General features: G+C 35.4%; 2 protein-coding genes across 5 annotated transcripts; both read left to right on the plus strand.

Moving 5' to 3' along the window:
* Positions 1-3,056: 3,056 nt before the first annotated feature.
* Positions 3,057-7,562, plus strand: LOC149379581 (transcription factor TGAL1-like). Of its 3 annotated transcripts, none has more exons than XM_089602627.1 (9): positions 3,057-3,489; positions 3,577-3,699; positions 3,881-3,955; positions 4,062-4,121; positions 4,432-4,515; positions 4,615-4,666; positions 4,827-5,098; positions 6,365-6,604; positions 7,023-7,562. In XM_089602627.1, exons 2-9 carry the CDS (start codon positions 3,634-3,636, stop codon positions 7,167-7,169), a joined length of 996 nt encoding a protein of 331 aa, XP_089458753.1. In that variant the 5' UTR covers positions 3,057-3,489; positions 3,577-3,633; the 3' UTR covers positions 7,170-7,562. The 3 variants fall into 3 exon arrangements, with proteins under 3 accessions (XP_089458753.1, XP_089458752.1, XP_089458754.1); XM_089602626.1 differs by having other exon boundaries at positions 3,058-3,489; positions 3,568-3,699; XM_089602628.1 differs by having other exon boundaries at positions 3,060-3,489; positions 3,568-3,699; positions 4,432-4,509.
* A 2,780-nt stretch (positions 7,563-10,342) lies between these two features.
* On the plus strand, positions 10,343-13,034 carry LOC149379582 (uncharacterized). 2 transcript variants are annotated; one of them, XM_089604255.1, is made up of 2 exons: positions 10,343-10,479; positions 11,870-13,034. In XM_089604255.1, the coding sequence occupies exon 2, from the start codon at positions 11,957-11,959 to the stop codon at positions 12,713-12,715; it is 759 nt and encodes a 252-aa protein (XP_089460381.1). In that variant the 5' UTR covers positions 10,343-10,479; positions 11,870-11,956; the 3' UTR covers positions 12,716-13,034. The 2 variants fall into 2 exon arrangements, with proteins under 2 accessions (XP_089460381.1, XP_089460380.1); XM_089604254.1 differs by lacking the exon at positions 10,343-10,479 and adding an exon at positions 11,308-11,463.
* Positions 13,035-14,610: the final 1,576 nt, after the last annotated feature.

A 14,610-nucleotide genomic window follows, 5' to 3' on the forward strand; every position in this document is an offset into this window, starting at 1 on the left:
AATGAAATCCCAAAAAAAAAAAAAACGATCTCTGGTTTCGTCCAAAAAGTGATCGGCGGGAGGGTGATGAGCGTGGCGGAGAGCCAGTGGGTGAATGTGTCGCTGTAGAGCGGCGCGGCGGTGGGGAAGGCGGAGGGCAAGAACGCGTTGGAGTTGACGGAGATTGAGATCGACGGCAAGCACTTCTTCTGCGAGTCTAGGGACGTGACTCGGCCTTTCCCCAGCCCCATGCCTGTGGATCGCCCCGATCTGGAGTTCATGTGGAATCGCTGGTTTTCCATGTCCTTCAGGGCCATCGAACTGCCTCACCACTGCGTCAACCTGTTGCAGGCAAGCCGGAGATTCTTTTTTACTGAAGATTGGTTGGTTGGTTCGACTTTGATTGATTGATTCATACATTCTCTGTGTGTCTGTGTTGTCTCTTAGGGCTTCGCTGAGTACCGGCAGTTTGGCGAGCCGCCGCGACACGCAGGTGATCCACATCGATCCCACCACCGGCGCGCTTGGCCTCGATCCCGCCGGCGATTTCGAATCTGAGAAGGACGCTGTGGAAGAGGTGACGCGGGGATCGCGGTGGACGGCGACGAAGGCGCGGGCCATTTTGGGGTACGCGGCGGTGGGCGGCGTGGGGCTGCTATGGTTTTTTTTTTTTTTTTTTAATACAGTATGTTCGTGTAAATAGATAGCCTATTTACTGTATGTTCGTGTAAATATAAATCATATTTACAGTATATTCGTGTAAATACGAAGTTTATTTACAGTATATTCACTGTAAATACAAAGCCTATTTACAGTGTATTCGTGTAAATAAACTGAAAAATTCTGGAAATATTTTGAGCACGAAAATTCTGGAAATTATGACAATTAATGGCTGATTTCTTTCAAAATCTGCTCAAAATTCAAATTTCAAATTTGAAAACTTCCCTATTCGGTTTCAATATTTAATTCGAAATTTTTTTAAAAAAATGCCTAATTAAAATAGCATAAGGACAAAAAGGTAAAACTAATTCAATTAATAAGTTGCAACGTAAGCAAGATGGCTAAAACCAAATTGCTAGTGTTTTAGATGGCTAAACAGCTAATTATTTGATATATATATATATATATATATATATATATATATCCATAACATTGTTAATTATTAATAAGTAGTTAAGGTTTTTACGAATTTTTTTTTTCTGAGGTCGCCATGTGGTTAAGCCAAGTAGACATGTTGCATTTATTTTTATTGTTATTTTTCTCTTAGCCCTCTCTTTTCCTATCAAGTTTTTTGTTTTTTTTTTTTGTTTTTTTTTTCTATCTCTCTCTCCACGCGCTAGGAGCTATGGTTTTGCAAATTTTTCTCCAAAAACCGTCACGTGGTAGTTTATGAATTTTTTTCCTTTTTTCTCCGACCTCCCTTTCATCTGAGGTGTTTTTTTTTTCTTTCTCTTTATCTTGCTTTCGTTAACTCTTGCTCTCTGTGTGTTGAACTTGAAACTAGTACATATAAAAGAAGCAAGTTAAATAAAATCAACACGATAATTTATTAGTCTTCTAAAGGGATGGACCCGCTTGTTTGAGAGGCATCAACGTATTATCGTGTTAGATGAATGTAACAACTCTACATTAAAAGGTAAAATACCAACTAAATAAAAACAGGGAAATTAAATGTTACCACGAGCTTCGTCTATGATGCTAAATAGCCCTTTTTTATTGGAAGTTAAATAGCCTTATTAAAAATGTGATTTTAGAAGATTTAGTCAAAGCATTACATCATATATCGTCCACTTTCTAAAATTTGGGTTGGGGTCCTCATTTTGAGGTGTTGATGATTGAGTGAAACTGAAAATATTCCCTCTACAAGAAAGAGCACTTGAGAGCAAAGAGAATCATATTTGACACCATAAATGATGGCAAATCTGCACCAAAAAAAAATTATATATATATATATAAATTAATTGCAACTCATAGATCACACAAGGTAACAACCATGAAAAAATTATAAGCAGAAGATTCATTTAATTGTTTTCACCTTAAAAGAAGAAGTGCAGTTAATCTGCAGTCTAATTATTACCCAATGAGAGGGTGACATCTAGAAGATCTATTTAATTGTTTTCTGGTTATGGGCGCAGAGGATTTATAATTTGTACACAGACAGATCTCTCTTATTGTGTTAATTATTAGTTTAATTGTGCCAGCATCTCTGACACAGTTTGCACAAAAACGAAATTATAATAATAAATAAAATTAGATAATTAAAGTTAAACCAGAAAAAGAAAAGAAAGACACGGGCTCACGTAAAAGCACTAAAAATACTGTTGAAAATAAAAGTAAAACATGTAAAACAAATTAAATAACTATATTTTTTGGTAAGCGGAAGATTTCTACAGTAAAAGGACGTATAGAGATCGCAAGGAACCATTTGTTTATTGCTCTCTCAATTCCTCTTTGATTTATCCAATGACTAATGATGCGATTTCTAGGTTGAAAATAAATTATTAATAATTAAAAAAAACCCAATTATATTCATATATTTTCTCATCATATGATATAAATGACAATCATACATACTCATTCTTAGCTACACAAATAAAATGAAGCAATCATGTATTCACGGAGCAAGGGTAATTATTTCCACAACCACAAGATCATTTCTATCTATAACTAAAATTGAATTTTTCTACAGTTGCTTCATAAATTGAATTTTATTAAGCATCAATTAATATTCCTCAACTTTAAATACTAAAACTGCTTGTGGATTGTTGAAAAAAAGAAAGAAAAAAAAAAAAAAAGAAGGGCTTGTCAAATTTGACCTAAAAGTTTTTTTTGAAGAATTGTTGGGTTTACTTTTCAGGTTTTACGAAATAAAAATTCTTTATCTTTTTGCTAAAAGACAAAAAGTGAAGCACGGGCCTGTCACGTGCATCTCACAAATCGCTCAAGTTCTTGTTTTGTTTTTGAGTTACTCATTTTTCATTGCTTTGCTAGTACTCTCTCGTCAATGGAAAATATTGTAAAGAAATATACCCAATCCATAGTAGATTAGTGTTACTCATAGCAGAAAAGTAATTCTCAATTTCTTCTTAAAAAAAATAACCCGTAAATGAATATGACTGTACGTTTTTATCATTATTGACATAGAAAAGAAAGATCTGGGTTTGCATATTTCTAGAGATACGTCGTTTGTTAGTGTCAAATATCAATAGAATATAGAACCCAAAAAGGTCACAACTTTACTTTCCTTAAAAGAGAAATAAGAAGAAAAGAAAAACCCATTTCTACATTTTTCCCAGATATAATTATTATTTATGTTATGAATTTGTCCTGTTGATTTTTTTTTTTTCTTTCTTCCTACCTTATTATCCTTTCCTTCGTTCTCCCTGGAATTGGAAAGCCCTACTCAACTGTGTCAAAAAAAGAAAAAAAATAATTTCTGACATCTATTGAAGAAGACACTCTTTTGAATTTGGATCCTTTTGGGCACTTCCTTGTTCTTCTTCTTATAAGGTAAAGGAAAAAAAAAGATTGTTTCTTTGTGATAAAGTTTGTTAATTTATAGACAATAATTTGATTCTCTGTTCGTAGTTTCAACAGTCTCTAAAGAGTCAACCATCGGAATCTGGTTCAGTATTGTCTCTCTATCCCTCTCCCATGGCTGATGCCAGTCCTAGGACTGATATCTCCACAGATGTTGATACAGATGAGAAGAATCAAAGGGTAAAGTTTTTATCTTCTTTCATTATTGAAGCTCAACTCTCTCTCTCTCTCTCTCTCTCTCTCTCTCTCTCTCTCTCTCTCTCTTATGTCTTTCTGGGTTTGTGTTATTTTAACTCTACTAGCATTTTGGGTTCATTCAACGTAGATTTCGTTTTGATTATGAATATTAGCTCATGTGTAGTTTGATCGAGGTCAATATGGCATCAATGTGGCTTCGGATTCCAGTGACAGATCAAAGGATAAATCTGATCAGAAGGTGATTTTGACCTCTGAATTCATTGCTTATAAGTTATAACTGTGTGTTAATGAATGTAGTTGAACCAATATTTAAGCATTTGATTTTGTTGTTGTGTGTTTTGCAGACTCTTCGGAGGCTTGCTCAGAACCGCGAGGCTGCACGGAAAAGTCGGCTGAGAAAGAAAGTACGGCTCTTTATGCGCTGATCTTAGTTTTTTTTTTAGGATGATTCCTTTATGTAAACATTCAGTTTTGAGTTAAGAAATTGCATTGGAAAGCTAAAAGCTTGATTGCGTTGCGTATTTGTTACTGATTCGATTGTGTTTCATGATTAGCCGATGAGATGAATCTTCAGCCACGCCCATGTGTGTACTTCAGCTCTTGAATTGAAATTGTATATTTTTTAGGGGATTTTTTTTTATACCTTTTATAGCTAAATAATAGCTCCTATTTTTTTTTCCCTGTTTTATTAATATTTTTTATTTTTTGGATTAGGCGTATGTACAACAGCTTGAGAGTAGCCGTTTAAAGCTGACACAGTTGGAGCAGGAGCTTCAACGTGCGCGCCAACAGGTTTCGGTTGATTTTTAATCCTAATCAATTCCTAGTTTATTCTTATTAGCTCTGTCTTAAAAAAAAAAATTGCATAATTATTAGTAGCTTTTCTTGTATTGATAGGGAATATTCATATCAAGCAGTGGAGACCAAGCTCACTCCATGAGCGGAAACGGTATTTTCTTTCTCGAGGTTTAATTTCTCAAAATTTGTTTCACATTAGTAACGACTAGTCCCGAATTTTTTTTTTCTTCTCTCGCACGGAGACAAGTTTAAAACATATAAAACAAGTTCTCAGCCTTTTCTTTGAGATCATCTGTTCCCTTTTGTTACAGGCGCGATGGCCTTCGATGTGGAATATGCTCGCTGGTTGGAAGAGCAAAACCGGCAAACGAACGAGCTGAGATCGGCGGTCAATTCTCACGCGAGCGACACGGAGCTGCGTATCATCATCGACGGGCTAATGGCTCACTACGACGAGATTTTCAGGCTGAAGGGCGTGGCTGCAAAAGCCGACGTGTTCCATTTATTGTCTGGCATGTGGAAAACTCCCGCGGAGAGGTGTTTCTTGTGGCTCGGTGGTTTCCGATCGTCCGAGCTCCTCAAGGTATGCTTGAATAAAAGGAAATCCCTAGAAAAATTAATACCGGTATTTAGATCTGATAAAAGGAATGACCTTTAACGGCTTACTAAACTTGATATAAACCGCTATGAAAGGACCAAATACTGAATAAATCAACCTGTCTTTTAGGCAGCAAAAATGGATTTCTTTGCCCCATGAGCTAAAGCCTGCAAAACTTTTGATGTCCCTGCATACTTTTTTTCTTCTTCGAGGATTTCAGTGCTGGATAGGTTGAGCTTGACTCGATCTAATTTTGGCCATGTTGCACATTTATGAATTATCTGTTATTGAGGTTCTCTTTAACTCCCAAGGCTCCAATATACCAAAAAACTCGGGGCCACTATGAGATTGTCTCCTGGTCGAGCTGCCAAGGCCCCGTGGGCTTAGTTAGGTGAAACTCAAATACCTACGATTATGAGAAACAAAAATGAAAACCCCCACGAGTTGGTCTAGTGGTAAGGATGAATGTTGAGATGTGTGGATAGGTGTACAGTCTCGAGCTCAATGCCCGAAATGCTTTGTTGGCTTACTAAGAAAAATACTGTCAGTCTTTTTCGTGTAAAACGGAGATTTTTCATGATGATCATCAGTGGCAAATGAAAGGGCCGTTCCACCGCACGTGCGTGTGTGTTTATTCATTTTGTGGTTTTGTTGTAAAACTGATACTCCAAACGGTCTGATGTATCATGGTTCAATACGTCGTGTGGCCAACGCTGGATGTATCAGTGGTAGACGCAATCTTATTTTTGCCAACTCAGACTTTTTTTTTTTTTTTTTTTAATAAAAAAATTAGCCAAATAAGCCACCGAAAGTCTAAGAATTGCTAAATAGCCAACTTTTTGTAATTTTTTTATAAATAGCCACTTCAACTTATTTACGGCATTCAAAAAGACAAAAATACCAAAAAAAAACATTCCCCCGCCTATTTTGGGTTTTTTTTTGTCTTTTTGATGCCGTAAATAAGTTGAGGTAGCTATTTACAGAAAATTTGCAAAAGGTTGGTTATTATACAAAACGCTATAAGTCAAATAGTTATATAGCTAAAAGACCCTTTTTTATTTTATACTTTTTGCTACCCCCGATTTTATTTTTATTTCTGCATACGAGTCCCTATAATTTACATTTCTGGCTCCGTCCCTGGTGGTAAGGATGGATGTTGAGATATGCTGATAGGTGCACATTCTCGATTTCAATACCCGATCTTCCAGGGCTTACGAGATGTGTTGATTTGGTGGGTTGATTGGGTTTCAGCTTCTGGTGAACCAGCTGGATCCGATGACGGAGCAGCAAATGGTGGGGATAACGAACCTGCAGCAGTCGTCGCAGCAGGCGGAGGACGCGCTGTCGCAAGGGATGGAGGCACTGCAGCAGTCTCTGGCGGAGACCCTCTCGAGCGGGTCCCTTGGCTCCTCCGGCGACGTCGCCAACTACATGGGCCAGATGGCCATGGCCATGGGCAAGCTCGGCACCCTCGAAGGCTTCATTCGCCAGGTCACCCCCCCATTCATATCTTCTTAACACGATTTTTTGTCTCAAAAGAGTCATTTCAAACCCTTTTTTAGATTTATCTATCAAAGTTCAAGAATCTCTCGTTTTCCTTGTTTCGTTGTGAACCCGTATTTCACATTTCATTTAAGAAAAATCTCATGGACTAGGCCACTTGAAACGTTGGATTTGCAATCTATTCAACGTTTTAACCATGTTTAAAAATCTAGCCACATTTGGTGACGTGGCCTCAGATAGTATTTTACATTTTTTTCATTGGCATTTACAAATGCTAATGTCGGTGAATATACGTTAATTAATATTAGTAAGTCGATTTGCATTACATTATTTTCTTATACGACCAATGTTGAGTCCTTTGTTTGTTTATATATATTAAATCTTGTGTGGGCATTATGATAAACAGGCAGACAATTTACGGCAACAGACACTGCAACAAATGCACCGGATATTGACGACACGCCAATCAGCACGAGCGCTTCTCGCAATAAACGATTATTTCTCACGCCTCCGAGCTCTTAGCTCCCTCTGGCTCGCTCGTCCCAGAGAGTAAAAAGAAAAAAAAGTAGAAATAAAGACTTCCCTCGATAACTTCCTCGAATGCTGATTGATCGATCGATCGGTAAAGATTGTGTATTCCTGCTAATGATATTTAATTATCACGCGATATTCATCGGACAAGGTTAGCTTCTCTTTCCTACACGATCACATTAACAAATTTTTCCAGTCTTTATTTTTCCGGTGCATTTCGAAATATCTTATGTAGCATTGTTAGTTATTTAGTTCCGAAATGTTGATTAATTTAAGCTACCATGTGATTCAGAAATGGTGTTGTTGACAACTCTTGCATATAATATCTGTCTGCTTTAATAATAGAATCAGTATTCATGTAATTTTTGTTGCAACTCATGGATTTGGAACAATGAAGTTACAACTTTGATGTATATGTACATGTACTGTTGTTGTCGTCGTTGTTGTTTGTTTGTTTTTTTTTTTTTTTAGTTTTTTTTTATTATTTTTTTTTATATCCAGAGTTTAAGTAATTAATTGATAGTTTTCTTGCAAAGTTGAATAGCAGAAAAAGTTAACATTGTTTTTGTTTTGGAGTAATGCAATCATCATATGAATAGGTAAACCAGTGTCTACATAAGGAGATAAATTGGAAGTAGAAGAATGTTATGAAATTGTGATTTTACATGTCGTATAATTACGTAAAAATGTAATTATTTAATGTTTTGGATTTTGGCGATTGGGAATTTGGGATTGTTGCTGATGTAAGACATGTTTTAGTATTTCTTGTTAATTACATATTAGTAATGTTACTATTAATTTTATTATTACTAAGATTATGACACTGTTTTTGCGTGACTATAAAATAAAAAACCATATATATATATTTTTTTTAAAAATTACAAGCTATATAACTTAAAAAGCTTCTGCCAATATTAACTACTTTTGATAAACATTTATTTTGCATACCGATTTTTAAACTTAATTCCCCAGTATCTAGTAAAAGTTTTTAATCTCATAAAATATATAATTTTTTAAATAGTTTTTCTTAGTTTTATCTGGCTTACTAGCCTTTTTTTTTTTCTTTTTCTGTTTACAGTTTTTAATATAAAATCAGTATTTAGGAAAATAATTGACAGCAATTATTCCCGCATAAAAATTGGTATACGGTATATACCGGGAAATTCCGCTTTATTTATTGTATTCCCGTAATGTTGCTTTATGTGTCTCTTGTATTCTACACCATTCATTTTTTTAAGTTGTATTGTTCAATTTATCTCCCTATGAAAACAAATAAATAAAAATATCTATATCATTTCGTGTGGCAAGTTGATGCGATCGGATTCTTTTTACATATGAACCAAATAAAATGATAATAATAACTCATAGTTGAAATACCGTCGTAATCTCACCCGAAACCTCGTAAAAATAAGAGAGTTCATTGTTTCACAACAAGAGTGTTTACAAAGGTTAAACAAATTTACTTACCTAATGTGTTTCCTGACAATAAGTCTTAGTCGTTGTCATCGACTTCCTCGGTATCATTAGGGCTCGGGATTTAATAGAGAAATTTGGAAAATATGACTTATCAGTGACGAAATTAAAATTTTCATTTAATAATCTAAGAAGTCGGAAAGTTAGACCAAAATATCTATGAAGACATAATTTATTGAGAAAGTTATGATTCTATAGTCTGCTGCATCATATGCCCGAAACCGGACGCAAAAATGCATACAGAATTTTCATTGGTTTTACGGCAAAAATGCATACAGAATTAAACAAAGGATTAATTATATAGTTTTTCCCAAACTATTACACGATTAACACAAGTGCCTTTTGATGATTGAATCATCAACGTTACCTTGAACTTTTGAATTGTTACGTTAGAACTCCTTGCGTCAAAAAAACTTGACAAAAATCACACAAAATGAAGCAAATTAAAAGGTAATTATGTAGCACTCCGGCTGAGGGATAGATTTGGTGACTCCACAGGGGCTAGACCAATATGAATTACAAAAAAGGAAAATTACCTAGCAAAATAAATTCCATGAAAATGTCTTTAAAATTAAATTAAATCAAATTAAAGCTCTTCTAGATTGATTAACTATTATGGACTCTTTAGAGCCATGTGTTTATCCAACCGTAAGGACAAGTCCTGCTTTAACAAAAAATTAAATATAAAGAAAATCACAAATAAAAAAATATCACCAACGTCTCCATCACCACATATCTCTCTAGTTTATGAGCGTGTACACGTCGGAGATTATATTTTTGAGACGCGTCTGTTGTCGCTTCCATCTCCCATTATGCGAGATGTAATGTCTCCAAAATATAAACGTCTTCTAATTAGTGGGTTCATATTCAACACGAAAATTTCTCTCCATGTTTCGATCATTTCTCTTCCTCTCATTTCTTCAAGCTGGAAACTAATAAGCAAAAATCACAAACTCGACACTCGCACGACGAGATTTTGCAAACTTGAAGTCCCACGACTGGACGATAGTCTTAAAAGCGACATAAAATGGTCTTAAATGCATACGGAAGATATCGTAAAACAGTCTTGAGAGCTCTTAAAATTGTCTTAGAATAGTCTTATAAGCGTCTTAAAATGGCTTAAAAGCGCGTAAAAGCATATATTCTATTTTTTGGTTGGTTGGTGCGCAATATTAATTAATTATCTTACCGATATTTTATTACAGAATTGGGGTAAAGGTCTATTTTAGATAGGGTGTAAGTTATAAATTTAATGTTGGACCTATATGTAAATTATAAGTTTAATTTTTTTTTTTTAAGATAAAAGGATTTCCATTAGAATGGGTAAAATACCCACAAATACAAGAGAATTACATCTTAATACACGGAACACAACAGACCTAAGTCGAAGTGAATCTAACACTAAGAAAAATACACGGAACACAACAGACCTAATTATAAGTTTAATTAACAAATCTATATTTATATATGATCAAATTTCTATAAAATTTAGAAGTTTAAAGTAAATAGCGGAGTATCTGTTAATTGGGTAAGAATTGGTAGATAATTTAACTAATTAATATATATTACGAAATTTATCTGTTTATTCACCAGACAACTTAGATATCGATTTTTCAAACATTAAACTCGATAGGAAAAAAATTGCAAAATAATAAGAATAAAAAAAATAAACAAATGTACATTCATATCCCATCTCCTAACAAGTTCCCTAACAAACTCAACGCGCGTTTAGTCTAATACTTTCTTTTGGACAAGACTCAGTAGAGAGAGAGAATATGATTCCTTAATTTCTTCTCTTATTCTTCTTCTCAATTTCTCCACCGAAACATCCAATTCGAATCTCTCGGAGATAACTTCAGGTTCTATTTCGTTTCACTTCTTTTTTACTCACCATTTTTTCTGCTAAATAGTTTTCAGTTCTGTTTCTCTCAATCTCTGGAATTGTTTTCTCAATTGTGTTCATACTTCCATTATGAAAATGGTTATCCTGGTGTGTGTTCTTTGATCGTTGATATTTAATTAGTTGTGGTAATTTCTTTTCAATTCTTTTGTTTGTGATTTTGGGCTTTTGCGGGGCTGTGGAAAAGTGGACTTGATTCTTGTTAATTCGCCGGCAAATCTCTTACTTTATTTTATTTTCACGATCGGATTTGCAAATTGAATTGCGGTCCCTTGATTCAGTCGTTTTGGTTGGATCATCATTTTTTTTAGATGAAGAAGGAAAAAAAAATGAGCTGTAATTTTTTGCGTTAATTTCTATGTCCTCCAAAGCATGTTCATTTTATTATGTTCTGTTTATTCCATTTATATTTTCCTTATTCTCACGTGAAATGATAAAATTAAACGTCTTGAAACGGATGTTCGAATATAATAGTAAACAAACAAAATCTTGATGAGGCTTTCAAGTATTTGCCTTTGGCTTATGCTTAGCCCTATTTTATTGCCATGTAAGGTTTCACACGATCTTGTGATTTCATTTTGTTACTGTTAGCTTTTATCATCGCAGAATTTCTACCGTAGTTAGTTAAATCTCGCTTTCTTGCATTCAATAGGTTAAACCTCGCTTTCTGGCATTCAATTTAAAGTTTTAAACCACATTATTATCTTCCACTTCTCTGAGACTGACATTTGAATAATTAAGGTGAAATATAACTCTATGTTCTCTAGAATCTTCATCTAAATCTGTTCATAGTTTTCTTCTTCTTTTTTTATTTTTCCTTTTCTAATTGATTTGGTGGCTTGATCTTTTATGTATTGCAGTTTAGCAGTAAGTGCATTAAAATCCAAAGTCGTTGTGTGGTTATGTCTTGTAACCTCTTTTTAACGTCAAGGAGATTACTATGGTAACTATTTGTTTCATTCTTCTTCTTTATGTTGTAGTTTCTTCAAGGAGATTACTATGATTGTTTGTGTCAATTTTGCTGCAGTAGGGTTCAATATATTTAGATTCATTAAATCTGCAACTGGTTATAATTTGGATCTTTTATTTAGTTAGTTAGCCTTCTCTTTTGCTGAAATCCTTTTTTTTTATCTCCCTGCTTCATTATATATGGGTAGTCTTTTGAGCTAATTGGAAAATTAATGGTGATAATACGACTTACTTACGCATAAAGAGCCTTCTCTATCTACAGTTTTTGCTGGATCCTCATATATAATTCAATGGATTCGAGTTTTCTTGTTAGTGAGTGAATAATTCTATGACAATATTCTCTGTTTTGAACTTTGAACTGTTGTGCCTATTCTCTGTAGATGTAGTACGAAATTTTATCTCGGTGAAGCCATTGCTGTTAGCTACGAAGGCAAAAAAAAAAAAGAAAAAAAAAATAAGAAAGAGAAATGGACCCAAATTTATGTGACGTAAATCACTTGGACGGCGATGTCGTTTTGCCGCCTCGGAAACGCCTCCTCGCGGGGCTAAGAAGCCAACACAGCCCCGACGCCGCCGAGGTTCCACTGCACCTCTCTCTGTCGGCTTCCCCGTCGGGTCCCACGTTCAGTGCACCGTCATCGCCGTCTCCGTCACCGTCGTCATCGTTCGAGTTCAACGCCCGTCTCAGAAGCCTAATAATCTCCCACCACGAAAAGGACCTCTCGCCGAGGGAGATCGCGGAGGCCTCGAGATCGGCGGCCGCGGCGGCCACGAGGGCCGCGAGGGCCGCCCGAGCCGCGGCGGAGGAAAGGGCCGAGGCGGCGGCTCGGGCCGTGGCTTCGGCGAAGAGAGCTCTCGACTTGGCCGCCTCTCTCTCCGAGGAACCGGCGGACCGTCAGCAACGCTCGACGACGAGGAAGAACAAGAAGCACGTCCCGGTCCAGCTCTTGTACCGGAAGAACGGGCCGGTCGAGAATTGCGGGAAAGACGAGGAGATGGCTCGGAGGCTTCACAGAGCCATCAACAGCTCGCCGAGGATCGTTACCAAGAACTCCTCCGGCTCCGACTCCAAGGAGAATAAGGACCGTCGGCGCAAGAAGCCCAAGAGCTCGAACGGGACGTCGGAGAGGACTAACAATAAGGATTCTCTCGAGGGAGGACTGGTTTCGGAGCCGAATTCTAACGGGCATGTCGCGGTTCAGGTCGATGTTTTGGATTTTGTATGAGGTCGGTCACACACACATACATACACAAAAAGAATAAAGCAGTCGAGAAAAGAAACACATGTATACATGATAGAGCTAGGTGGAAATCGGAATAATGGTCGTGCAGAAGCGGATCCGAGTCAGCCGAGTTGATGGAGATCGGGATGATTTATGGCTGTTAGTACATAACCATATATTGGAGACGAAAAACATGGAGTGTTTGTAAAATATCGACTAAATCGCTTGTTTTATTCGAAACCGAAAAGTTTGTTTGCTTTTTTTTTTTTTTTTTTTTTTTTTTTTGGGTCTTTGATTTCCCAAGATTGGTGAATCAGCTACACATACTTTTTCCTTGTAAGTCTATGTACTTTCTTCTTTTTGCGTTAATATCTCTTTTATGGGACGGTTCTTCACCAGAGGCTCGTAATTTATCAGGCGCTAGTCTCCTGTTCCGACCTAAAGGTTAGAATTCTCTCTTTTATTTTTGCAAATATTTTCTGTTGCTTTGGATGCAACTTTGAATTGTCATCTCAATATCTTATTTCAAGGTCAATGAAACAATTTAATTGCTTGTGCACACGTTGAAACTAGCATGAATGACAACATTAATAATAACAAAGAATAATTGTTTTCCCTAGTCTAAATATATACAGAATGAATGATAATAATTTAAGTTGGAAAAAAAAATTGTGAGATTTGTGCACTAGGGATATGGTTTTATGAAGTAATATTCAGTTACTCTTTGTTAGTCTTGTGAATTAATTATACTGATGTATATGCATATTTGGTATTGTTCTCAGGGCAACTTGTATGCCAGCTTTCTTGAGGGGTAAGTTATTTTGAAACTGAGTGCAAAACATAACTCTAAACCCTTGATCCAGAGCTGATATCGTTCTCATAACGGCTTTCTTTATCCTTTGATATTCCTTTCTCGGGAGAGTTAACTTGGGTGTTTTCAAACAAAGCTGAAGAAGTTTAGAGAGGATTTGATTTGGGAAAGGAAAAAGGACACGAGACATTTCAGAGCAGCTCAGTAGAAAAATAAACTTCCTTGAAAGAAGTTCAAAGAGCAATAAAGCTTGTAGAATCATTATACATCATTACTTGTTTTCAACATATATATATATATATATATATATATATATATATATATATTATATCTTTTTGTATTGTCTGTAATTAAGTATTTATTAGAAGGACTTGCAAATTGTAATAAACCAAAGTGGGATGTTATCACTTGTCACCAAAACCGTCATTTTTGTATATCTTTCTTTTTTTTTTTTTTTTTTTTTGAAACAATTTGTAAATCTTTCTTATTTAGTTAAAAAGGTTCTTTTTTTTCTAGAAGAAGTTGCTTCTTCATGTGATGCGAAATTTCAACCTTGATTACTTGTTCGAATTAAAAATGGATATGCCCTCTTTGAATTTGTAACCACTTCTTATTACTCAAAGTTTCTGAAAAGCACCAACTCTTATTAAATCTAGAATTTCTTTCTTGTCTGTCAAGGTCATGTGCTTTTGATCTGGTTTCACTGTATAATAATGTACCAAAAACCCGATTATTTATTTTGTTCTTTTTACCCCTTTTGTTTTCTTTTTAGACTTTTGGTATTTGGTCTTCGTGCACGTGGGTGACGAATCTCTTAAAGACCATTTTTTTTTCTTTGCGAATAAGTTTTGACATGGTAGACATAATTTATGTTCACATTCGCCGGGGGATATAACCATTTTTAATGAGGATTTCTTTTTTCTTTTTCTTTTTTTTTTTTCTTTTTTTATGAAGTAGTCAATTTAAAATTATTTTTTAGAAAAATAGTTAATATTTTATATATTACTGCATACTAATATACTTTCTTTTAAAAAAAATCTTATGCAATTATGACCAATTTATTTAGTTCACAAACTCAATTTCGATC

Source organism: Urtica dioica, chromosome 12 (assembly GCF_054948205.1).
Source record: "Urtica dioica subsp. dioica isolate 48M chromosome 12, U.dioica_male_clone48M_v1_H2, whole genome shotgun sequence".
In the NCBI taxonomy this organism is placed as follows: domain Eukaryota; kingdom Viridiplantae; phylum Streptophyta; class Magnoliopsida; order Rosales; family Urticaceae; genus Urtica; species Urtica dioica.